Source organism: Lepus europaeus, chromosome 7 (assembly GCF_033115175.1).
Source record: "Lepus europaeus isolate LE1 chromosome 7, mLepTim1.pri, whole genome shotgun sequence".
NCBI classification, from domain to species: Eukaryota; Metazoa; Chordata; class Mammalia; order Lagomorpha; family Leporidae; genus Lepus; species Lepus europaeus.
Genome location: NC_084833.1, coordinates 74,817,223 through 74,844,720, shown reverse-complemented (window position 1 = coordinate 74,844,720; position 27,498 = coordinate 74,817,223). Strand labels below are relative to the sequence as shown.

General features: G+C 37.9%; 1 protein-coding gene across 12 annotated transcripts in view; it reads left to right on the top strand.

The window, feature by feature from the left end:
• Positions 1-27,498, top strand: part of SYTL2 (synaptotagmin like 2) — a 127,245-nt gene that overhangs the window by 94,767 nt on the left and 4,980 nt on the right. For 6 of the 12 annotated variants that reach the window (XM_062196824.1, XM_062196817.1, XM_062196819.1 and 3 more), the window contains 9 exons: positions 4,071-4,172; positions 6,472-6,525; positions 7,737-7,784; positions 10,881-10,975; positions 13,738-13,857; positions 15,137-15,306; positions 16,479-16,581; positions 18,932-19,102; positions 25,743-25,821. In XM_062196824.1, coding sequence (XP_062052808.1) covers positions 4,071-4,172; positions 6,472-6,525; positions 7,737-7,784; positions 10,881-10,975; positions 13,738-13,857; positions 15,137-15,306; positions 16,479-16,581; positions 18,932-19,102; positions 25,743-25,821 — 942 coding nt within the window. The remainder of the gene's footprint in view (positions 1-4,070; positions 4,173-6,471; positions 6,526-7,736; positions 7,785-10,880; positions 10,976-13,737; positions 13,858-15,136; positions 15,307-16,478; positions 16,582-18,931; positions 19,103-25,742; positions 25,822-27,498) is intronic. The other 6 variants (XM_062196822.1, XM_062196815.1, XM_062196816.1 and 3 more) reach the window with 2 other exon arrangements.

The window sequence follows — 27,498 nt, the reverse complement described above, 5'->3', positions numbered from 1 at the left end:
TATTCTGATCAATACTTGGCAACACTTGTGTGTTTTAGCAGAGAATCTCCAAATAGGAATGAAAAGCTAACTGGTTAGAATGATGAAAGGATACAGGTGTTCTCTGCCTGGGGCATTTTAACTAAAGTTGCACAATAACTGGTGACCACCCTCCTTGTAGTTTCTTTCTTCCCTCCCTCCCTCCCTCCCTCCCTCCCTCCTCTCTCTCTCTTTCTTCTTTCTCTTCCTTCCTTCTTTCTTCTTGCTTTCTTGCTTTTTTCAATTTATTTGTTGCAAAGGCAGAGTTACGGCATTGTGGGGGGAGAGAGAGAGAGAGAGATATCTTCCATTCCCTAGTTCACTCCACAAGTGGCTGCAATAGCTAGGGAGGATCCAGACCAAAGCCAAGAACTCCATCTGGATCTCCCACATCTGGGGAAGGTCTGTCCAAGTACTTGGGGCATTTTCCGCTATTGTCCCAGATGCATTAGCAGAGAGCTGAATCAAAAGTGGAGCAGCTGGGACTCTAACCAGTGCTCATATGGGATGCTGGTGTTGCAGACAGTGGCTTAACCCACTGCAGCACAGTAGTAGCCTCTTCCTTGTACTTTAATAGACTATAGTCTCAATGAAAATATGAGTACATAAGTGTTACAGAGTAACTGACTTGTGAGGTTTGGGTTCCTTTGCAAGTAGCTATAGGGTCAGTTAAAAAAAATTTTTTTTTAGTTTGTGTGTTTTTATTTGAAAGAAATAAAGAGACAGACATAGAAGACACATAGGGGGCCAGTGTTGTAGTGTAGCAGGTAAAGCCGCTACTTGGGATGCTGGTATCTCACATGGATGCTGGATCGAGTCCCAGCTGCTCCACTTCTAATTCAACTCTCTGCTAATGTGCCTGGGAAAGCAGTGGAAGATGGTTCAAGTGCTTGGGCCCCTGCATTCATGTGGAACACACAGAAGAAACTCTTAGCTCCTAGCTTTGGCCTGGCCCAGCCCTGGCTGTTGTAGCCATTTGGGGAGTGAGCCAGTGGATTGAAGACATCCCCCAACCCGTCTCTCTAACTCTGCCTTTCAAATAAATAAATCTTAGCAGTGGAAGATGGCTCAAGTCCTTGGGCCCCTGCACCCACGTGAGAGACCCAGAGGTAGCTCCTGGCTCCAGATCGGTGGAGCTCCTGCTGTTGAGGCCACCTGAGGAGTGAACCAGCGGATGGAAGACCTTTCTCTCTCTCTGCCTCTCCTTCTCTGTGTAATTCTGACTTTTAAATAAAATAAATAAATCTTAAAAAAAAAAAACTTTGGAAAAAGCTGATATATTATGCATGTGATTAGCATGTTAAAATCTCTGAGAAGGTCTGCAGTAGGAAGCCTTTTAAATTTGAAGAAAGAGCACCCAAAATCTAATTTGCCTTAGAATCCATTTCCTATGAAATGCATAGTAACTTTAGACAGAATTGGAATGCACTTCAGGAAATTATCATCTAGGGAAGAGGTTCTTAAATTCAATGATTAATTAATTGAATCATTTGTTGACTCAGTAAATATTTTTGAAGTGACTATCGCCGGTCATTATTCTAGGCTCTGAGAATCCAACAATGATAAATGGCAGTACTCAGGCCAGGCCTTATTCTTTTTTAAAAAGATTTATTTTATTTGAAAGATAGGGTTATAGAGAGAGGTAGAGACAGAGACAAAGAGAGAGGTCTTCCATCCGCTGGTGCACTCCCCAGATGACTGCAACAGCCAGAGCTGCACTGGTCTGAAGCCAGGAGCCAGGTGCTTCCTCCTGGTCTTCCACGTGGGTGCAGAGGCCCAAGGACCTGGGCCATCTTCTACTGCTTTCCCAGGCCACAGAAGAGAGCTGGATCAGAAGAGGAGCAGCTGGGACTAGAACTGGTGCCCATATGGGATGCTGGTGCTTCAGGCCAGGGCATTAACCCGCTGTGCCACAGTGCCAGCCCCCAGGCCTTATTCTTGATCATGTTTTCACTGTCAAAATGGAGAGATTAAGGATTATTTGGGAATTTTTTTGTGCAGTGGATGTATTTAATTTAAGGACTAGTCTTATTCTGAGATTGTGCACTCTTTTTTTCCCCTCTCTGTCTTGATTCTGAAATGTCTTTCCCTTTATAAAATTGAGCCATTAGTAAGTGATAGAATTCCTCCTTTTAAAGTAACCTAGCTGGGATGGGTGTTTTGGTGTAGGAGGTTAAGCCACCACTTGGGTTGCCTGCATCCTACATGGGAGTGCCTGGTTCGAGTTTCAGCTATCCTGTTTCTCATCCAGCTTTCTGTAAATGCAGCAGATGATGGCTTGAATCCCTGTATTCTACATGGGACACCTGAGTGGAGTACCTGACTCCTGGCTTTGGCTTGGCCCCACCCTGGTTTTTGTGGGTATTTAAGGAATAAACCAGTAGATCTAAGTTATCTCTTTCTCTGCCTTTCAAATAAGTAAATTAAATTAAATGACCTAATTAAGTAAAAAGTTGACTGCTCCATGTTATTTCTCAGCATTTTTTCTTTAAAGATTTATTTATTTATTTGAAAGAGTTACAGAGAGGCAGAAGCAGAGAGAGAGAGAGAAAGAGAGAGAGAGAGGTTTTTCATCCGCTGGTTCACTCCCCAGATGGCTGCAATGGCTGCAGCTGTGCCCATCCGAAGCCAGGAGCTTCTTCTGGGTCTCCAATGTGGGTTCAGGGGTCCAATGACTTGGGCCATCTTTTACTGCTTTCGCAGGCCATAGCAGAGAGCTGGATTGGAAGTGGAACAGCTGGGACTTGAACCGGCACCCACATGGTATGCCAGCACTGCAGGTGATAGCTTTACCCACTATGCCACAGCTTTGGCCCCCGAGTGTAATAATCTTTTTATGTGGTTTGTGTTTGCAAATATTTCCTCAATAGGAAAATTTTTGTTTTGTTTTTAAAGATTTATTTATCTTTGGCCGGCGCCGTGGCTTAACAGGCTAATCCTCCGCCTTGCGGCACCGGCACACCGGGTTCTAGTCCCGGTTGGGGCGCCGGATTCTATCCTGGTTGCCCCTCTTCCAGGCCAGCTCTCTGCTATGGCCCGGGAAGGCAGTGGAGGATGGCCCAAGTGCTTGGGCCCTGCACCCCATGGGAGACCAGGAGAAGCACCTGGCTCCTAGCCTCAGATCAGCACAATGCGCCGGCCGCAGCAGCCATTGGAGGGTGAACCAAAGGCAAAAAGGAAGACCTTTCTCTCTGTCTCTCTCTCTATCCACTCTGCCTGCAAAAAAAAAAAAAAAATTATTTATCTTAAAGATAGAGTTACAGAGAGAAAAGAGATTTTTCCATCCACTGGTTCACTCCCCAAATGATCACAGTGGCTGGAGCTAGGCCAATTGCAAGCCCAGAGCCAGGAGCTTCATCCAGGTCTCCCACATGTATACAGGGGCCCAAGCACTTGGGCCATCCTTTGCTGCCTTCCCAGGAACATTAGCAGGGAGGTGGATTGGAGGTGGAGCCAAACCACACCCGTATGTGATGTGGGTACTACAGGCATTTACCTGCTATGCCACAGCACCAGCCACAGAAAATTTTTTGAAGGTTTTTTTTTTTTTTTTTTTTTTTGAAAGGAAGAGTTAGAAAGGGAGAGACAGAGAAATCTTCCTCCATTCCTCCATTCACTGTTCACTCCCCAAATCACCTCAATGGCTAGGGCTGGGACAAGCATAAGCCAAGAGCTTGAAACTCCATCTGGATCTCTCATGTGGTTGGCAGGGGACAAAGCACTTGGGACATCTTCTGCTGATTTCCCATGTGCATTAGCAGCAAAACTGTATTGAAAGCGGAGCAGCTGGGACTCACTCATATGGGATGCTTGCCTTACAGGCAGCAGCTTAACCCTCTGTGCTACAACACTGGCCCCAGGAAAAAATTTTGAAATTGTCATATTAACAGTGGAGACATATTATTTTCTTGTGTGAAGTAAGTGCTTGTTAGAGTACATAAAAGTAGTGAGGCTTATGACATTTTCTTTTCACCTATTTCAATGTCCATTGGTTATCAAAAGAATCTCTTTTTTGGTATCGTGCAGTGTTCATCAATTTTGTCTTGTAACAGGTTCAGAAGAAGAACCCAGTCCTGTTTTGAAAACTTTGGAAAGGAGTGCTGCTAGGAAAATGCCTTCCAAAAGTCTAGAAGACATTTCATCAGATTCATCAAGTGAGAATCAAGTTTGCCCACTGTTCATGCACCACCTAAGCTTACAAATGCCTATGTGCTCGTCTGTGGCCTCACTGCATGCTACTGTGCACTGAACCCACCATGTGGAGGGGGTTACTGGATGAGAATAACCTTTCCTAAGTGTGCTAAAGTGGCTTACCCTAAAATGGCTGGCACTTTGCTTTAAAATCATGTGTGAGGTTTGGTACTAGAACACGAGGTTTCTTAGATTCATAGAATCCCAATTCGAGTGTTTATTTGAGTACATTGAGTTTTAAAGGTTTGCGGTAGACAGTAAGACTAGTGGAACAGGCAATAGCTAACATCTATTGAATTTTATGTACCAAAACTTGGCTAAGAACTTTGTATTTTCTCATTTAATCAGCATAAGCAACTCTGAGATGAATTACTCTTCCCATTTTACAAATGAAGCTCAGGGAGGTGAATCATCTGCTTAGTACCACACAGCAGACCTGGAGCTCAACATCAACAAACTATTCTTCAGAGCATCTCTGAAGTAGCCGTGTTATTATGACTGTTGGATAGCTGATGAATTTTACATGATATAGAATTGAATTAGTCCCTGGCTTTAAGAATTTTCCTTTCTCTTTTAGCCTTCCTTTTCTATTCCCACACTTCATTTAGGTACTGGAATTGTAATCCCCAATACTTCCTAATGTGAATACTTGTTTCCCACTGTGTGCTGCTTTAATTGGTGAAGGATTTCTTCAGTACTAACAGAAAGCATAATGTATATAGAGACGTATATGCCAGTTGAATAGACTTAGAAACCATGAATTCTAAGTGTTTTACCATTTTGAGCTTTCATTTATTTATTTGAGAGGTAGAGTTACAGAGAGAGAGAGAGAGGGAAAGACAGAGAGAAAGGTCTTCCATTTGCTGATTGACTCCCCAAATGGCTGCAATGGCTGGAGCTGAGCCTACCCAAAGCCTGGAGCCAGGAGTTTCTTCCAGGAGTCCCATGCGGGTGCAAGGGCCTAAGCACTTGAGCCATCTTCTCCTGCTTTCCCAGGCTAGCAGAAAGCTGGATCTGAAAAGGAACAGCTGGGACATGAATTGGCACCCATATGGGATGCTGGAGCCACAGGTGGTGGTTTAGCCTGCTATGCCATAGCTCTGGCCCTACTCTTACTGTTTTGAAACTAAAATGTTCCCATGGGGTTGCAGATAATCATAAGAAAATTTATTCGGTGAAAGTTAACCACTGCCAAACTCTTATGACTAATAACTGACCATTATCAGGTTTAGAAAAATGTTATGCATCTGTAATTGAGATTAAGAAGTCAGAGTTTTAAAAGAAAAAGAGTCACTACACCAAACTATTTTTCAAATTCAGAGATTCCCTGCATTCTGAAGACTGCATTCCCAATTTAGGACACAGTCCTAACCCTCTCAAGGTTCTTGGAATCTTAGGGTTGGAAGGGACCTTGGAGGTGATCCATTTCAAATTCCCTCCAGGACTAGAATTCTCTCTAAATCCTCGTCAACAGGTGGCCAACCCCCACATCTGCCTGAATGATTCCAGAGAAGGCAAGTCTAAGCCTTTGTCAGATAGCCCTAATTGTTCTTCCTTGTATTGGTGACAGGTCCTGAGGGGAAAAAAATAATCTCAGCAACAATTGTCCAATTTAGCAAAGCTCTTGCCTGTGAAGCATAGGGATATTTCCATGCTGCAGCTTTGAAATACTCAGGAATGCGAAGGGTTAAAAGAAAATCGCCATCAGCTGACAGGTTTTCCTGCACTCTCCCTTCCAAATACCGATGCCCACTCTCACACTAGCCTGCCAAGATTCCACTTAGCAGCTGGTCCCCAGTTACATCTCTTCAGTTGACTTCCCAAGCAAGTAAACTCCTAGAGGCATATACAAGCAGTGATGCACATACACAAATATTTGTTAATGACCATAGGTTGGGGAAGGTGTTAGTCATGGCTAGCATCCTACTCTTTCCAGAAGAATAGAGAGGCTGTTGCAGCCCCGTGCTTTTTCCTGCTGCTGGAAGATTGCTTGCTCTGAGCTAACCCTCTAACCCTTGGGAGTCAGTGTGCAGCCGTGTGCTGATGTGAGCTGCATCAGAGCTGAAATGGGAGCTCCTGCTATGGCACTGGCTCAAGTAGCTAATCTAAAGAGAAAGTATTTGGGGGAAGACATCTTGGTTGCACCCCTCACTGCCTTTTGACTAATTGCTTCCAACTCCGGGAGCTTCCAGGGACAATTTCATTGTTCTTTTCTCTCCAAAGGTCAGCCATGTTAACCATTTGTTAATTTCTCCTGAACAGACCAAGCAAAAGTAGATAATCTGCCAGAAGAATTAGTTCGTAGTGCTGGAGATGGTAAATATCTTTACGTATTTGCATGTCTTTCTGTGTATTAAGTTCTGGGGTGAATTGGGCAGTCAGGGGACACAGCTGTCCGATGAATAAAAGAACCAATTAGTCACTATGTGGCAAATATTGCCTAAGTTGTTATAAATCAGTTCTGACTTGATGTTTTTAATACTGTTTGTATTTCTTAAGGCTTCTGCTGATGATACTGTTGTGAGGATCTTATCAGAGAACCTTGAGATACAAGGATTTCTATAAATAGGAAATTGTATTTCTATGGTTATGAGCTGATTTTTACTCTCTGACTTGCAGAACTCCTTCAGGAGGCAGGAAGAGTAGAGTGGTTTCCTGGGTTAAGTTATTCCTGTGTTTGATTTTTATATCTCAGCATTTAGATTTCTCTGGGCACAACTGGTAAAGCCTTCAGTTCAAAGGAAAGGGTCCCACAACAAGGGTGGGGAATCCTGCCTCTGCTTGTATAAATAACTAAGTATGAACTGAAGGTGAAGTTAGTTGATTCTGAATATTAAAGAGCCAGAAAATCTTGAAGTTTGTCAATAGATAAGGTATTTATTTGGTAAAGTTATAAAATGAATAAGGTAATAATGCCTTAATCGGGGGAGGGATGGAAATGACTTTGATTTTTATACTTCAAAATTTGGGTAAATGTATAATTTATATTTATATGCTGGTTTTTTATGCCAAACTGCCTTTATTGTCATCACAAAAATGTGTACTCACTGAGTTTTCCTATATCAAACAGCAACAAAACTCCTCAAAGGTCATTCCTTACTTTTATGTAATAATTTTATCTATTTTATATTTACAACCTCATTAAAATTGGTGGAGCAAGAATTTTTATCTTCATTTTGTAAACAAGAACAGCTCAGAGAAATCAGGTGACTTCTGAAATCCTGTGGCTAGTCAGTGTGAGGATGGGGAGTAGAATCTTGCTTGTCACTCCTATTTTCAGTGTTGTGATCTAGTGAATTAAAGGAAAAATGCTGCACATCTCCTATGCTGGATCTTAGACTTGTAGTTGAAAAGGAGACTCTAAAAAGGTCCATGAGGAGTCATGCTGCAGAATGGATGAAAGCTGAAAACTTGTTTTATGCATTCTGCAGTTTTGGTTGTGAAACTGACATTTGAGCTTTACTTTCATGTTTTCTTAATCCTTCTGTTAAAATGGTATTTATTTGTAATGTTGCTCTTCTGAGTAGATCAAAAAGCAGATGAGGAGCCAGATACAAATGAATGCATACCAGGAAGTGAGTAGCAGGATTTTTCTTACAATTGACTTAATAATCCACTGTACACAGAATTGAATATACTGAAATAACTAACCCAATTAATAACACATTTATTACTCATACTAAACTCTTGCAATTTGTAAAACCATTTCATTTTGGTTAAGTTTATTATTTTTTTTTTACTACTGTGTCTGTTGAAAGAGTAATTCATGAGTCCTCTGAGGGAGAATTTTTCACATGTATATGTGTGTGTATATATGAATTATTAACTGTGTATTGTGCTTTTGTCAGTCTTGGCTCTGAGTTTTTATGTACAATCAAGTTGGCACCTTCTAATTTAACTGCTCTTTTATGTTGCAGTATAGTCTTGGATATTGGCTGTCTTATGGCCTCTATGACTATACACATGAAGCAACCAAGAAAGAACTGTAGTTTGACAGCTGGTGTGTCAAATGTATGGTTGTATATACCTCTCTAAGAATCAAGAAAACCAAATTTTATTATATCTAAACTCTAAGGTTTAAAACTGAAATTAAACAGTAAATATTTGATGTAGAAAGCAAGTGTACGTCAGAAACAAAGAAATAAATATATCCATCAACTAATCAATGTCCCCACCAAGCAAAGATAATGTTTGTTCATTCTTTGCTGTTTAATCTTTAGATTACTTAGCTGTGACTACTGTCTTAAAGACAAATAATGCATTAAAAAGGTGCTGTGGGGCCTAGGAAAAATGTGCACATATGCATGTATGATTTCTTAGCTTCCCAATTTAAGTTAATTTAATAAATTTAGGCCCCGAGGTATGAAGAAAATGATACACATGTCTGTCCTCAGATCCACAGGACTTTTAGTGATCATTTCCCGACAGCCTTTGGATGTGCTAATAGCCACTTATGGAGAGCAGCAGCTAAATGAGGGAGCCATTAGATAGAGACACAAAGTGCTGATGAGAGAAGTCAGTGACATCTAGTGTGAAATCTGAAACTTTGCTCATGAGGTCCTTCTGCCAGCCGTAAAGGCGCTGAGCTTTGGCACATGACCTGATGAATTCTTAAGAACTGCCTAGGCAAGAAGACAATCCAGCTTCCAGCCCCTGTGAGTATGTGCTCTCTGGCTGCTGCAGAGGAAACAGGAGTGTGACATGAAAGGGTGTGGCTAACGAGGCTTTTTCAGTTGCTTTCGAAGTGCTATATGTTTAAATCTCATTCTGCCTTGCTATGTTTTGTTCAACATTTAGCCTGAGAAAGGAAAGTGAAATTTATGAGACTTTAAAAATTTAATGAAAAATTGGATTACAAGATAATGTGCATTATCCATGAAATTTTTGAAGCCCTCTCGTGCATAGCCATATGCCTATGTATCTATATTTGCTTGTGACCTCCTAACAGATCAAGAAAAATAGATTGTATGCTGAAATCTTTTTTAATTAATATTTGCCATAATGACTTGTACTGCTTTTTCACTAGAAGGTGGGGTTGGGGGAAGGGAAGGAAGGAGGGAGAGGGAAAGAGAGAAGGAGAGAGAATGTATGTATATACTTGTGTATGTATATACTTGTATATGTGTGTGTATGTGTATTTGCCAAAAGATAAAAGCAAATACATGACCAAAACATAAATGACATGTGAGTAGTAAATATAATTGAATTTGACCTTCATAGCATCATCTAACAATATACTTTGTAAATAATAGGGAACAGTGAAATAACAAAACTTTTTTTCATTTTCATTGGACCATATGGTGGAACCTAAGCTTGCACTGCTGCCAATAGAACGCTCCTCTGTATACAGATACACATACGGAGAGAATTATTGAAGTGATGATTAATGTAGACATCATTCTGATTGAGATACCATGAATGTATTTTGATGCAAATTTGACTTTGTGAGCATAAGGTAGATAAGAACTGTTATATGAACAGGCATATATTTCATATGTGTAGCTCAAATTTCAATTTTTCCTTTATTAACATTTTTTTTCAACTAAGGATGAATTTTGCTAATGGTGAGGACTGAATTTGAGTCTTTTGATTACATGTAAAAATACAATTTGATTTTTGATTTTAATATATTTCCCCCAATATTTCTTTTGCTGACAAAGCCAAGCCAATATATTAGTATTGTATTCATGATGTAAGTTAAGAGTCTCTATGAGATAATATTTATTCATTCAGAAAAAAATGTATATGGAAGCTTTTATGTGTCAGGAACTGTTTGTTCTCAGGGCCTTGGAAAATATTAACTCATTCATCATAAGTTCTATGATTCACCATAGATTCACCATCAGAAAAGCTTAAACATAGTGATCCTTAGACAATGAATAGTTTTCTAAATAGAGGTGTGCAAATTAGGATTAGAATTCATCTTGTGAATTCTGTATCAGAAAGAATATATATGCTATATTTTCATATTAAATACTTAGCATGTCCTAACTTGAACTGCTCAAAATTGGCCTTTTGATAATGAAAGTTCTCAGAGTTGACAAGTTTTTAAATAATTTCTATTTTTAAGACATAATTTTTAAACTATACCCTTTCATAATTCTAAGTGAGAAATACCATCAGAAAAGTAATCCCCATGATCATTATTAAATAAGCAAATGTGCCTTAGACACTTAATAACCAGGACATTTCTATTATGAAGTTCTGTACAAATACTCTTAGTGTCTGGATGAAATAGTTTTTCAGCCTGTAGCATGTAAGTACTGTAGACCTATCTCAAGAAGATGAACCAATAAATTATAGACCTTATGTTTCAAAGTTCTGAGGAGAAAAATTAAGTTAAAACCAATTCACATTGATAGTATAATATAATTCAGGTCTAACTCCAGTTCAGTAAGGACTAGTGTTTTTTTTTTTTAATATTTATTTTTTTAGGACTAGTGTTTTAAAAACTTTTTATTTTGTATTTGGTTCAACTCCTTGCTAGTTCTCTCTATATATAATTTATAAAAGCTGCATGTTGCTTACCTCATAATCCTATGCATGTGAACTACTGTGCCCTTAACCTTTTTATAGAAACATATTTGTTCATAAATGAAAATGTTTTCAACTCATGGCTAATGTTGTCTGGTGATTGTTAAGAATAATTTTGAAATGGAAATGCTGTTTAGTTTCCACAGTGCCTTCACAACCCGATAATCAATTTTCCCACCCTGACAAACTCAAAAGGATGAGCAAGTCTGTTCCAGCATGTCTTCAAGATGAGGCAAGTTTGTCTTTTGTACCTTCAGAAAAATGGAACCAGATAGGTGAATATGCTCTGCTAAGGTTGATCTATTTGTATTCTGCTGTGGCAGAGACCAAAGAGGTCAGCAGGAATGACCCTTGCCTTCCAAGTCAATGGAGGTAGTGTTGTGGATCCTGGAACAAGGCAAGGCACGTCTCATTTGACTCAAACAGTAACTCTTTTTGATTAGTGAAGTCAAATTGCATAGATTAGGGAATTGGACTTCTGTTTCCAAGTAGGGATAAAATAAGAAATCCAGGTAGAAATATGTTGGCATGAACTACTCCTCTGTAGTTTAGATTTTTCAGTTTAGAGTTGATTTGTAAAAGCTCGCTCTAGGTAGTTTGAAAGCTTTTGTTAAAACAATAAAGTAATAATGATATGACAGACTTTACAGATTTTCTACTGGAATCCACCCACTTTACATATATCATTTGAATTAGTCCTCCAGCAACCCTGGAAGGTAGACATCATAATTATGCACAGATATTACAGGTACAAAATTGAGACTAAGGGAGGGGAATTAACCTCGCTCAGCTAGGAAGGGTTGAACCAGAACTGGAGCCCAGATCTGACTTGCATGATGTTATCCACTATCCCACACTGTCTCAAATGAGAACCTATTACCTACTATTCTTTGAGAATCTAATATATACCAGACACTTAATACTCATTCTGATGTCCAACTCTAACTATATATGGAAGGTACTATTTTCTTCATTTAAAACAAAAGAGGAAAGAGCCTCAGAGAGGTTAATTAACTTTTCCAAAATCCAACAGCTACTAAAAAGTAGGGCTTTAACTCAGATCCTTTGACATTAATATTCCATATTCTTGCAGTAAGATAGTTAGGAGTTTGAGGTCTGAAATCAGACATTCCAGTCTTGGCTATGATACCAATTTGCTGTGAAATCGAGAGCAAATTTTTCAGCTTCCCTGTGTCTTGTTTCCTAGTACCTACCATGTTAACTTTGGGAAAATCAGTGGAGCAATACAGGGAAAACACACAGCATGGTACCTGGCACATAATCAGTACCTGGTAAATGTTAGCTGCTACTATTTGTGATTTTGATCTGATTCCTTATGGTGACAAAAAAGTTTTACCCTCAGGCATTCTCCTCACAGAAAGTGAGGAAAGCTCTGGGCAACAGATAAATTATATTTCCTCCCACTATCCTGGGCAACCACCTGTCCATTTCTGGGCCTAAAGTTGAACAGCATATGCAAATATTCAGCCTTTGCATATGATTAAGAGCCATATTGTAGTTTCCTTTTGAAAGAATCACTCACTCTTTGGAAATAACTCATCAGCTGGAAGCCAGTGGTAGGTATTCCATAGAGTTCCTGTGGTTCTGTACCTTTGTAGATCTGCTTTGCTCTTGGATAGTCATATGAATGGACCGTGTAATTGGGAGACAAATCATGTTGGTTTCTGATCTTTAATATTTCTTTTCTCTTCCATTTTAACCTTTATATCAGTTCTAAATCAAGGAGAGTTCCAATCATTTAGGTTTGTATGTTAGAGATACCAGAATTAAACCATTCATTTTTTGTTTCAAAGTCCATGGGGTTGAACCAAATGATAAAAAGTGGAGAGGAAATCGGGTCTTGTTTTAATTTTCACTGTCCCTTTGAGACTTAGCATCAGTCACATTTTGGGGATACCACCTATGTGAAAAACATTATTCCAAGTAGATAAGACAGAGCCCCATCTTTCCTTAATTCACCAATGATTTCATGTACTAAGTAGAATGTAGTATATACTGTGATAAAGGGAAGTGGATTGTTAAGCATGTAGACAGAGTGTGGCAGCAGAGACATTTAAAAAGCATGGATTTAGAATTAACCCTTGAGAGAGTATTCTTTTCTTATCCATGTAAGTCATTAATTTTGTTTTTCTTTAATCCTTTTGTTAATATGCGTTAGAATTGGCATCCATTATATTGATGCATAATTGCATGATCCTGGAATATGCTGGCGTGAACTAACCACTCTTCCCTAAAGTTGTTTTCTTAACCCCAGAAGCCACTGAATTGCTCCATAAGCTGTCTAACCCCAAAAGGAGCTCATTCTGAATCATGAATTTTTAAAGCTAATACCCAATAACCTTTCAAACTAAATATAATAAAATGTGTTAATGCCACTTTTCTTTCTTGTCCCAGGTAATTATTTCCTGGAACATATTTAAAATAAGTATCTTCTTGCTATTTTTTTAAAAAATGTGTTAAAATCTAAAGTGGGTAAAATGTGTAATTTAATATAGTTCCCTGTAGTAACAGGTTTAATGTAATAACACTGTAGAAATGTTAAGGAATAGATTAAAATTATATGTAATCATTATACAAATATATAATAAGTCAATGCAACATTCCTTTTTCCTAGTTTAATAGTGTCTCATGTATTGATTTTTTGTAAAGTTAATACTTTTTGAATATATATATTCAAAGAGTGACAAGAAAACTCTTAATAGTGCTTTCTTCTGTGATGGTTGGGCCCACCTTATAGGTGCCAAAATCTTTTAATTTTTGTAGCTAAGCATTTGCCTCCTCTTTAGGAGGGTCAATGCAGAGCACCTACCCCATCCTGAATCTTACTCCCTGGTGCTTAGTACTAGTATCCTTTGGCCTTGAGAAATGTCATTGATCAATGGGATACCAAGATATCATCTGTGCCTAAACAGAAATTCTGACCTTGATTCATTCTGAATGTAAACACTATGCCTATTATATGATGTTTTGTAGAGTGATGACAGAGAAACAGATACAGCATCAGAAAGCAGTTACCAGCTCAGCAGACACAAGAAGAGCCCCAGCTCTTTAACCAATCTTAGCAGCTCCTCTGGCATGACGTCCTTGTCTTCTGTATGTAAACAAAGGCTCTGTGTTAATATCTCTCCGCTTCTCCGAACCTCTCTCCGCCACGCTCCTGGTCATTGTAAAATGGCCTCTTAATGTATTTCTCAGACTCCAAGGGCACAAGCATTTTCTCTAATCCATAATTAACTTCTTGCTGGCTAAGTTTTCTTTAAAAAAAGAAAGAAGAAAGGGGTATATATCCATGATAAATAAATGTATCTTTTTAAATATAAATACTTCAAAAATAAACCTAGATTACCAACAAGATGAATCATTAAATTTTTCTGTGTAAAAGTTGGGATAACTGTTATAAATTCTGCTTATATCAAATATGCTTTTATATACTATTTACAGTCACAGCATTATGCTCCTCTTTTTGTCAGCTTGGTTGATAAATGTGCTGATTCACATGAGAGAATAAGAGGTAAGAGAGGTGATTCTCTACCTTATAGGAGGATTCAGAACAGGGTTTTTAAAAGGAAAGCTCCTCAAATTTACTTGTTTAGATTTAAGAGAATTGATTTTACATAGAATTTACATTAAATGATATGGTTTGTACATGTAGTATATATGTAGAAATACATATATGTAAATATATCCACATGTACTCACCAAATATTTTTCTGATATATATATATATATCTCACAAAGTATTCTAGACAAATGATAAAGCTGTGCTTAAATTCTTACTAGCCTTGCATTTCTGAAATCTTTTTAAAAAATCTATATAAATTGAGTTTCTGCTGATAATTTAATGGATGCCCTTGGGAAGGCTTTATACTCCCTTCATCAATCATCCATTTTCTACCCTTCCTGACCTCTTAAAGCCCCTGGCTCAATAAGCATTTTCCTACATTCAGTGGGTGGGTAACATGGTAAAATTCCTTTTCAGTGCCTTGGAAATTTGAGCAATGTGTCACTGTGATTTGTGTGCCTGGAGTTTCTCCTATCCTCTTTCTTTGGCACTTTAAACACTAAGCATGCTTAAAAATGGAGCTTTGAATGCCATTAGCATAAAATCACTCTGTTTTGAAATGAGCCAACATGCACATAACTTTGCGTTTCACTTTTCATCTGTATCTTTAATGGGACATTGTTTTGGGCGACAGTAGTCATTTGTACCATGTCAAGGTATCTGTACTGATATGTCTTGATGCCATATTAAATTAACTGCTTTTACATGTAAGCTAGAGAAATAATGCCAAGCAAGGATTATATCCATGATCCTTGTGCTGGATTCAAGAATGAAATAGAGATGAGTATTGCATGTTTCTAATGCTTTTAGGTGAGTGGCAGTGTAATGAGTGTTTATAGTGGAGACTTTGGAAATCTGGAAGTTAAAGGAAACATTCAGTTTGCAATCGACTATGTGGACTCACTGAAGGAGTTGCATGTTTTTGTGGCCCAGTGTAAGGACTTGGCAGCTGCAGATGTTAAAAGACAACGTTCAGACCCGTAAGTACATTTTGGAGTCAACTAGTTTCTCTTAGTTCTCAAATTGTTAATCTTGTAGGAATGGGGAAAGAAAGAAAGTAATTAAAGGGAAGGCATGTGGTGACTGTGTTAGAAGGAATGTTTGAAAATTTGGGGGGAAATGCTGTTTGATTTACTGCATACGCTTACTAAATTATAAAAATCACAGAGAGGCACAAAATGTTTCAACTTGGAAGAACCTTTAAGGCCATCTTGCCAAGTTCCTTCGTTTTACAGGTAAGGAAGCAAGGTCTAGAAAAAGTCACTGATTCATATATGTGAATTCAGGTAGCAGCAAAATGAGGAATGAAGGCTTGAATTCTGGTTTCTTTTTACCACATTCTTGAACTTTTTATAAAATCAGGGACATGTGAGACACTCAGTTCAGTGATATAAAATTATTTAGGAGTCCAGAAATCTAGTTTTTATATTTAAATTATGTCCTAAAGAACTCAAGGGATAGTACTTATGTTTTCTTTTTTTTTTATTTTATTAAACTTTTATTTAATGAATATAAATTTCCAAAGTACAGCTTAGGGGTAGTACTTATGTTTTCAATCACAGATTTGATGCATTTCAGTTTATTTGCAAAATATGGTATTCTACACTTATCCCAACACAGAAGTTCATTGCTTAATTATTTTGCTGGGACAAGCCCAGTCCTTTAATTCTTATTATGAAAACAACTGGGTTTAAGGTCCTTTTTTTCTCTTTTACAATGAATATGGCTTAGTTAGATGTGTGGTAAGATCAATTTTTGTCAAGAAACTTAAAAAGAGAAAAAAACTGCAAGCACCAAAGCCTTTTCTCGCTAGGAGACAAACCAACAGACTAAGCACTGTGTAAGAGGTCTGTCCCACTGTGGTATCCCCCACATATTAGAGAAAGTCAAGAAATAAGACAGTAATTCAGGAAATCTTCCTTAAAAGACCTTAAAAAAAATCCTCAAAACATTACTAATGCTCAACTGCACTAAAATCTGTTTAAACATTTAAGTATAAAGATGTTGACAGAAAGATTTGTTTCTAACTGCTTTTTTCAATGTCATTAAATAATTATATCTGCTGTCAGTTTTCAATGCATTTTTTGAAAGTAGAAGCTGAAACATCACTTTTATCTTTTCTGAACTTCTTGTCTTTCAATTCTCTTTTTAGATATGTAAAGACCTATTTGTTACCAGACAAAGGCAAAGTGGGCAAGAAGAAAACACTCGTGGTGAAGAAAACCTTGAATCCTGTGTATAATGAGATTTTGCGGGTATCTTTGAACTTTATATAGAGGAAAAAGCTAAATAATACCTATGCATTTAAATAACTGTACCCCCTTGAGTAATGTATCTACATATAAAGTCAGTCACCAGACGAAAAGAAGGAAAGGAATGAAATTTTCCCGAGAATTTGCTTTGTATTTGATGATATAGCATGAGTGTTGCCTACACTATCTCATTCATTCCCCAAACAGACCCAACCAGTGGCATCATTATCTGTATATCACAGATGAGGCAAATATAGGTTAGAAAAATAAAGTAAATTAGTCAAGGATACATAACTTATAAAGTTAAACAATGCAACCAGAATTTTCTTCTAGCACAATTCTAATCGCATTATTTCTCTGCTTAAAATCTTTTAGGATTCCCATTGTCCTAAGGGACAAGTGCATCCTTTACAACCTGAGCTCTATCCAGCCTCAACTTTTCCCTTTTGTAATCTTTGCTCCAGTCACCTTGGATGATGTACTTGCACTACTGGGGTGTTCTGTTCCTTCAGCTGGAATATTATGTCTTAAATGCCTCTTCTTATGAGAGGTTTTCCTTAGCCCCTAAGGTTCCCTACAGGCTGCTCCCTCAATAACTTTGCTTTATAATAGGCAATGTTAGTATTTGGCACTTTTAACTGGTGATTTCAGTATTTATCTTACCACTAAATTGTAATTTCCATGAGGGCAGGAACTAACTCTAAGTTATTGATAAATTGGATGCCTTTGAGCAAATAACTTCATATGTGTGCACCTCAGATCTGCAAACTGGGGATAGTGGCTGTTTTCAGATCTGCACAAGGGAGATAGATACTAACAGTACTTATCAGTAGTTGTGAACATTGAAAGAGTAAATAAGAGTGAAGTGTTTAGCACACATTAAGCATCTAATAATTTTTTTTTTTTTTTTGACAGGCAGAGTGGATAGTGAGAGACAGAGAGAAAGGTCTTTCTTTGCCGTTGGTTCACCCTCCAATGGCCGCCGCGGCCGGCGCATCTCACTGATCCGAAGCCAGGAGCCAGGTGCTTCTCCTGGTCTCCCATGCGGGTGCAGGGCCCAAGCACTTGGGCCATCCTCCACTGCCTTCCCGGGCCACAGCAGAGAGCTGGACTGGAAGAGGGGCAACCGGGGTAGAATCCAGCGCCCCAACCGGGGCTAGAACCCGGTGTACCGGCGCCGCAGGCGGAGGATTAGCCTGTTAAGCCACAGCGCCGGCCGCATCTAATAAATTTTGACTCAATATAATATCTATGATAGGTACTCAAAGATGTTGATTGGAAGAATAGAGGAATTGACAGATGAATGGAAAGTAAACCTGGCTCACATATTTATGTTCTTTTTCTCCTATAACTACATCAAGCTTAGTTATGACTGACAGATCATTTAGAACTAGAAATATAAAAGATGCTCATTCTCACTGAAAACTCTGTTCAAGTATTTGGTTCTCTGGGAAAAGAAGCAGTTAAATAAACTCTCAGTCATCCATGAGTAAATTAGCTAGCTTGTGGATTTTCTATAGCAAGTTCTTAATTAGTATTTGACTATGATATACTCCAGTACCTAGCTATTTATGGGAGTTAGTTCAACAGTATACTCAGAAAAAGCTAGCTAATGGTAAGCTCACAGTAAGGCAGTTCTGCTGTAACCAAAATGGACATTCAAGTTGTACATCCTACAGCCACATAGAGATTATTGTTAGACAAGTACTGTTATCTCTTCCATGATTATATATAATCAAGAATTGACTACACTTGAAATGAAAAATTGTTGGGATACCAAATATTTCCTGCTTGGCCATATGAACAGGAAAAACAAGTTTGTTGTTTTTGAAAAATACCTGGCCTTGTGGTGTGGATAGTAGGGGAGGTGTATGTAAGTGGAGGCAGCAGTTGATGGGAATGCTACTTTATGCTCAGTTTTACTGTGACCCTAAAACTGCTCTGAAAATAAAGTTTATTTAAAAATACCTGATCTTCAGGTAGAAAACAAGAGAACTGAATTAAATTTTACTTGTGTTATTAGACTGAATTTGATATATGCTTAGTCTAAAAATATCCAGCAAAATTGAGAATTGGCTTTTGTTTTTAGAGAGCTATTACTGGCTATGATATTTGAGCCATGGTCTGCTTCATCAGGGATGGGAAGTGGAGAAGAAAACCAACTTTGTGAAAAGTGGATATTAGCCCTTTGAAATAAGACACTTAGAATAAGATGATTTTGCAATGTTTTTGAGAGTTGAAACCTAACAGATGAGAAAATCTGTTCTACCAGATGAGTTTTATCATCTCTGTGTCATAACTTTGGTATAAAGTAATGTTATTCATCAGTTTAATTTTCTTCTTTGAACTGCAGTATAAAATAGAAAAGCAAATTTTAAAGACGCAGAAGTTGAACCTGTCTGTTTGGCACCGGGATACTTTTAAGCGCAACAGTTTCCTAGGGGAGGTGGAGCTTGATTTGGAAACATGGGATTGGGACAACAAACAAAATAAGCAATTGCAGTGGTACCCTCTGAAGCGGAAGGTAAGTTCAGAGTTTTTAGTTTGGTTGGTTGGTTGGTTTGGGGTCTAGTGTGCAGGAAACCCTACAGTTGCATTTGAGTCAGAGTGCTGATCTATAGTTTGGTATCATTTTCGACTAGGATTGGTTTATTAGCTTGCACATACATTCAGTGAAGAAAGGGTGGAAAACTCAATCATTTAGCACAAACGTTTCAGAGACTTCAATCAGGTCTTTTAAAGAGTTCAATTCTTTGGTATTTGAGACATATTTTTAACCTAGAATATGGTCAAATTTTAATAAGTCTTCCATGTGTTACCTGAAAGTCCATTCTATAATGGCTGGATGTAATGCCGTTTATCAACAAAGTCAGTAATGATTGTTCAAATCTTCTATGAGGATAAAATGGAAAATGGAATTAAATATGTTATTACAAAAATGTTTTTTTGAAATTCATGCAGATGAGGAGACTTCAACAGGTTAATGAAAAGTGGGTATTATGAAAGAAACTATACATGGATTTTTAGGGTTTTTTTGCATCCAAATAAGCTTCTTTTAATTCCATTTTTTCCATGAATGTTTTGAAGTGCCTTTGTATATATCCTTACTGATTTAATGTTTGTGTGTACTGTGAATTACTAATGGAGATATGATTATGGATTTGTCTTTTCTTCTAGTTTTGCTGTTTTTGATTTGCTTATTTTGAAATTGTCATAAGTATATACATAGTTAGCATTGTTTTACTTTCTTGATGAAATGATCATTTTATCCTTTATAAATACACTTTTTTTTTAATCTCTAGTAATACTTCTTGTCTTAAAATCTACTTTGTCTGATACACTTCAAAAAATTCATGGAGATGGAATTGAAAAAGATCTTTTATTTTGGTACAGAATTTGAAATTCATACATAAATTTTCATAATACTACATTTTCCATGAGGTTTTTGAATATTCATCCTATATGTATAGCTCTTTATACTTCCTTCTGGTTAGAAGCTTGTTTCTATCCTTTCATTTTCAGCTCTCCTAAATTCTTGTGGTTAGGATATATTTCTTATAAGCAGTAGTTTTTATTTTTCTCCAGTCTGAGAGTATTTGTTAACTATTATTAAATAATCATTTAACCCATTTTCACTTAATGTAGTTATTGACATATTTTATAGAAAACTTTTATTTAATAAATATAAATTTTGAAAGTACAACTTTTGGATTGTAGTGGTTCTTCTCAAAAACACCTTCCCACCCGCAAACCAGTCCATCTCCTACTCCATCTCCCATCCCATACTTCATTAAGATTCATTTTTAATTATCTTTATATACAGAAGATCAACTCTATACTAAGTAAAGATTTCAATAGTTTGCACCCACACAGACACACAAGTATAAAGTACTGTTTGAAGACTAGTTTTAGCATTAATTCTCATAGTACAGCACAATACGGACAGAGGTCCTACATGGGGAGAAAGTGCACAGTGACTAATTGACACTCTTGTTTATAGCATCAGTAATCACCCAAGGCTCTTGTCATGAGCTGCCAAGGCTATGGAAGCCTTTTGAGTCCACAAACTCCAACATTATTTAGACAAGGCCATAACAAAATGGACGTTCTCTGCTCCCTTCAGAGAAAGGTACCTCCTTCTTTGATGGCCCTTCTTTCCACCAAGATTTCACTCACAGAGATCTTTCATTTAGGTCATTTTTTGCCACAGTGTCTTGGCTTTCCATGCCTGAAATACTTTCATGGGCTTTTTAGCCAGATCCGAATGCCTTAAGGGCTAATTCTGAGGCCAGAGTGCTGTTTAGGACATCTGCCATTCTATGAGTCTGCTGTGTATCCCACTTCCCATGTTGGATCATTCTCTCCTTTTTAGTTCTATCAATTATTATTAGCAGACACTGATCTTATTTATGCAATCCCTTTGACACTTAATCCTATCTTTATGATCAGTTATGAACTTAAACTGATCACTTTAACAAGTAAGATAACATTGGTACCTGCCAACTTAATGGGATTTGGATTCCCATGGTAAGTTTTTAGCTTTATCCTTAAACGTAAGTCCAAGGGAGCATGTGCTGAACTGTACACTTCCATTCTCTCTTATTCCCACTCTTATTTTTAACAGGGATCAATTTTCAATTGGATTTAAATACCTAAGAATAATTCTGTAGTAAGTAAAGAGTTCAACCAGTGGTATTAAGTAGAAAAAATAAAATACTAAAAAGAAAAAAATAATAGGCTGTTCTTCCACAGTCAGGACAAGGGCTGATCAAGTCATTGCTTCTTATAGTGTCAGTTTCACTTCTACAGATTTGCTTTTAGGTGCTCAGTTAGTTGTTACAGATCAGGGAGAACATATGACATTTGTCCCTTTGGGACTGGCTTATTTCACTCAGCATGATGTTTCCCAGATTCCTCCATTTTTTTTGCAAATGACTGGATTTCATTTTTTTTTATGGCTGTGTAGTATTCTATAGAGTACATATCCCATAATTTCTTTCCTATCTTCTGTTGATGGGCATTTAGGTGATATATTTGTATTTGGGTCCAAGTCTAATATCTTAATATTTGCCTTAGTTTTCTCATTTCCATAATTATCTTATTTGAAATTAGTCAATTATTATATCATTCCATTTTTCACAATATTATTATGTAAGCAATGGTTTATTTTCCCTTTTCCGTCTTGGTTACTAAGGAGATTATAATTCTAATCCTGGAAATAAAAGTGTCTAACATAAATAAGAACTTTTACCACTTCCAGGACAATGAAAGGAACCAAGAATGTTTTAACTCCATTTACCAGTGCTCTTGGTTTTTTGCATTATTGCTGATCGTGTTTTAACTATCCATATATTTTAAATATCTTTAGACATTTATTATTATTTTATAAAATTATTCATTAAATTCAACCACATATTAACCTTTCTATTACTTCTTGTGTTTTTTTTTTAAATTTTATTTTTTTGACAAGCAGAGTGCACAGTGAGAGAGAGAGACAGAGAGAAAGGTCTTCCTTTTTGCCGTTGGTTCACCCTCCAATGGCTGCCGCGGTTGGCACGCTGCGGCTGGCGCACCGTGCTGATCCGATGGCAGGAGCCAGGTGCTTCTCCTGGTCTCCCATGGGGTGCAGGGCCCAAGCACTTGGGCCATCCTCCACTGCACTCCCAGTCCACAGCAGAGAGCTGGCCTGGAGGAGGGGCAACCGGGACAGGATCGGTGCCCCGACCGGGACTAGAACCCGGTGTGCCGGCGCCGCAAGGCGGAGGATTAGCCTAGTGAGCCGCGGCGCCGGCCTACTTCTTGTGTTTTTATGTGAAGTTATTTTTTCCACTCCAAAACATCCCTTCCACTTGCAGTGCTTATCTACTGGCAATTGTTCCTTTCAGCTTTTCTCTGCATTATAATGCCTTTTTCACCTTAATCTTTGAAGATTATTTTTGCCTCATTGCTAGCTTGGTAATTATTTCTCTTAACACTTAGAAGGCATCATTCCATTGTATCTTGACCTCACTTTTATGTTGCAAAATCAGCTATTACTCTTAGTTTTGTTCCTTTGAAAATTATGTCTAATTCTAAGATTTTAGGATATTTTTCTTTGTAATAATTTGAGACAGTTTTACTGTAATGAGCCTAGATGTAGTTTTCTTTGTATTTATCCTCTTTGGCCATCAACTCTGAACAATTCTTTCATCAACTCATCAGCTTCTGGAAAATTCTTAGCAGTTATTTTTTGAAATACTCTTTTGCCCACTGTTGTTCTCCTATTCTTCTGGAAATTCTAATATATGTTAAATCTTTTCACTCTGTCTCTTTAAGTCTCTTATGCTCTTTCCTGTATTGTATATTCTTTTTTTCCATATGCTCCAAGGTACTTCTTTTGCTGCATTTTTCTAACCTATCATATTTTATCTAATGTATTACTGTTAAGACCATATATAGTTTTGGTTGGTTTATTTTTCAGAGGGAAGGGTGGGAAAAGAGGGAGAGGGGTATCTCCTATCTGCTGGATCACTCCCCAAATGCCTGTAATGGTTAAGACTAGATTAAGCCAAAACATGGAGCTAGGAACTCAGCCTAGGTCTCTGGGTGGGTGTCAGGGATCCAACTACTTGAGCCATCATCTGATGCATTAAGCAGAAAGGCTAGAATTTGGGAGCTGGAGCCAGGACTTGCGCCCAGGCACTCCAGCACAGGACCATGGCTCCCAACCAGCAGCTTAACTTCTAGGCCAAATGCCTACCCCCACCATATAGCTTAAACCCATCTACAATATAAGACATTTTTCAGAATAGGATTATCATTTGTTTTGATTCTATTTTTCTCCTAAAATTCTGTATTTTAACATTATAAATATAGTGACCAAAGTTACTTAAAATATATACTGAAAATTCAAATATGTTAAACATTTAGGAGCTTGTCTATTTTTTTTTTAAATCTTAGTTTGATTACTTGGTCTTTGTAATGAAATGCTTATTTTTTAGCACATGTGGAGTATCGCATATGAAAAAATTCTGGTGACTACTTGAGAGGGCTTACTTTTGCTTTTGATGGAGACAAACTATCTAAACCTAGCCTGGGAATGGATTGACTTAAAGCTCAAATTTCATTTTCATCTAGTTAGTCTAGTTTTTGTTTGCCTATATTTATTTCTAGGTTGTAGACTTTCAGGGATTCTAAGTAAAAGCCTATGGAACGAATTCTCAAGGCTTCAGCATGCATCTGATTCAGCTGAAGGACTTGTTAAAACACAGATTCTGGACCCCCTAATTCCCAAATTTTCTGATTTATTAAGATGTGAGCTCAAGAATATGCTTTTTTTAACAGATCCTCAGGGCTCCTGGCCTGGGAACCATATGTATTTTTTAAAGATTTATTTATTTTATTCAAAAAGCAGTGTTAGAGAAAGGAAGACACACGCATATACCACACAGATCTTCCATCTACTGATTCACTCCCCAAATGGCTATAGCGGTCCATGCTGGGCCAGACTGAAGCCAGGAGCCTGGAACTCTGTCTGGATCTCCCATGTGGGTGGCCTCAACCCAAGTACTTGTGCCATCTTCCATTGCTTTCCAAGGCACATTAGCAAGGAGGTGGATCAGAAGTGGAGCAGCTGGGACTCAAACCAGCGCTCATATAGGGTATCAGTGCTGTAGGTGGTAGCTCAACCCTCTGTGCCATAGCACTGGCTCCTGGGGACTGTATCTTGAGAGTCACAGGCCTAGGGTATTTTTCCAATGTTATTGCTCTTTGCCTGGCCATGGACTAATTTTTGCCTCCCAGCCTCATGAGATTGCTAAAAGCCCTGCTTAGCTTACCACTATCATTCTGCCAGGCTTTTTATGCTGTTAGTTTGTCCCTATTTAAAAAGCAGCTACTGCCTCAAAGTAAAAAGCACAGAGGAATATCAGGCTCTAAGTTCTTGTTCACTTGAATCGTTGTAATTTTTATAAACTTTTATAATTATCTTTATAAATTTTAGCACCTTCCAACTGAGTTTGTTTCAATTTGTTTTGTTGTTGTTTTCAGTGTGAGGATTAATGTGGCCCAAGCTAGTCCATCATAGCTGGAAGTGCTAAATACAAACAATACAAACCATTATTTAATATCCACACAATTAAGCAGTTCTACTAGAGAATTAATCCTCAAGTGTTGCATCAAGATAACTCAAAACACTGGTTTCTAACCCTGTCTAAAACCTACTGGAACTCAGAAGATGTCCAAAGCACCTCGTTTTTTAACTGGCTCCCAGTGTATTTCTGGTGTGTGCCCATGTTTAAGAAATAAGACTCTAGGAGGATGAGTACTGTGGTGCAGTAGGTTAAGCCACCAGCTGGGACTCCCACGTTCCTTGTGAAGTGTCTGGTTGAAGTTCTGGCTACTCTGAGCTTCTAATCCAGCTTCCTGCTAATGTGCCCGGGAGGCAGCAGATGATGAGAGACCCATTTGGGGTTCCTGGCTTCTAACTTTGGCCTGGCCCAGCCCCAGCTGTGGTAGGCATTTAGGAAGTGAACCAGTGGATAAAATATCTTTTTGTCCTTCTCTCTCTGCCACTTTGCCAGTCAAATAAATGAACATTTAAAAAGGAAATAAGGCTCTAAAGAACTAGAATGTGAAAATAAAATCATCTATTTTATAAGTGAAAATAACAGATATACATTTTAAAATTGTGAGCAGTCATTGTTACTCTTACAGAGTTGTGTGAATTTGCTCTAAAATAATCAGGTTAATGGCAGCTTTGAAAATGTAAGATTTGACTTTTTCTTTTTTTCCTTCTCTTCCCACATTATTTCCCATACTCCTTCAAAGGTAGAGAATAAAAATAAATTGTTTAATGTGCCGGTTAGGATGAGTAACAGACATAAAAATTAAAGCATCCCAGAATACTTCTTTCAATCTAAGAAAGCAATTCTGATTTCTCCACCGTCTTTGATACTAAAGACTTTGAATGATTTCTGGATATTTTGCAAGGTTTTCCAAGGCATACAGCATAGCTTTTCTGGATATAAAAGAAACTGTCTAAACCTGATGCAGAGGGAGATTTTAATCTAGGGCACTCATGAATGATGTAGTCTCAGAAAAGGGACAGATGTGGTCCTTAACCGAAACCAACAAGCAGGAAAACAAGTGTGTCTCACTCCTGATGACATCCTTTCATTTTTCAGACCGCACCCATTGCCCTTGAAACAGAAAACAGAGGTGAGATGAAGCTAGCCCTCCAGTATGTTCCTGAGCCAATCCCCGGTATGTAATGATTCTCCATCCAGGCCCATGCCTTTCCTTACCCGTCTTCTCTCCAAGGGTTTATTTTGGGTTCTATAATATTTTCAGAGGTGAAGTCCCAAACAAACTTAAGTTGGTAATTGTGTAGACCCAACAAATCTATTCATAGTTGTAAACTAGAAAATTTTCATTTTTTTACTTTGGTAAAAAAAATTCATAGATTTTTTAAAGAACCTTAATAAGTGCACAGATCAGTAGGGTTAAGTATTTTCACATTGTTGTGAAATGGATCCCTACAAGTTTTTAATCTTGAAAATCTGAAACTCTCTACTCATTAAACAACAACTCTTCCTTTTCGTTCCCCCAGTTCCTGGTAACCATCATTCTATAAGAGAAGTTTCTCTCTCTCTTTCTCTCAAACTCCCTCCCTCCCTCCCTCCCTCTCTCCCTCTCTCCCTCTCTCCCTCTCTCTCTCTCTCTCTCTCTCTAGTTTATAAACCTGTTTTCATTTTCACCTCATTCTCCAAAAATTCTGGATCTGCACAGTGTAAATAGCCTTCCTTATAATCACAGTTTGAGCATATTAATAGTCCCTAAGAAGTTAGAGCTCACTGATCTTCTTCTCTCAGTGTCTCATTTGGAGATAACACTTTTTGTTAAGATTACTAAGTGCATCCTTGGCATCAGACCTTCTTCAGCCCAGTTAAGGAATCAGAGAATTAATGCCAGTCACCTCTCACCCCCGTTTCTCTAGCAAGTTCCCCAGATTATTCTCCTAAAGATCTGTATGAACATTATGGCTGGAATCAGAGTTGCCAACTCAAATATTTTTAGTAAATAGGCAGTGAAACTAGGTGAGATGGAAGAAATAATATATGATAAGGGCTATGATTGAACTAGAGATAGGCATTCTAATTTATTTTTTTTAAAAAATCAGAGGGCAAGCAAAGCGTATCTTGATACCAAATTGCTGCCATCTTTTGACTGCTGGGTCTTCCTAAAGGGCAGATTCCTTTGCAAATAATTTGTATCCTATCATTTATGGCCAACATACAGCCATTCTGCCAACTCCAGTTCCCATTTCCCCACTATCTTTTGGTGTTAAGATGATGGTGAGGGGTCAGTAGCCCGTGATGGGTTCCACCTTGTATGAGTTTCTGCTCATGTAGTGTTTCTACCCTAGAATGGCTTTCTTTTCTCCTCAACCTATGCAAGTCTTAGATGAATTCATCTCCTTCATAAAACTTTCCTGATTTTATTAACCTTCACTGATCACATCATCTTCCAGAATACTGCAGTAATACTTGACATTTCACTCAATTTTACATTTTTATGGTTTTAACTACAAATACTTATGATTTTAACTATAAATATTTCCCAAAAGGGCATAGATTATTTCTTGCATTCCTTTTGTATCAAGTGAATTTCTAGCACAGAATGAGTATATAATATATGCTAATTAAATATCATTTGGTTGACTTATTGGGCTAACCCAACCAGAAAAATCTGGTAACATTCCTTTGTCCATATACACCCAACCAAGAGAACCACTTCAGACTAAGCCAGTTTCTTAGTAGTTCCCTGTCCACAGTATTAACTATTAGGTATGTACATACAATATTCCTACAAAATGTGTAGCCACTTTAAGAAGAGGGGATATACCTCACCCAATATTTGTTTAGTTTACTTTATACTAAA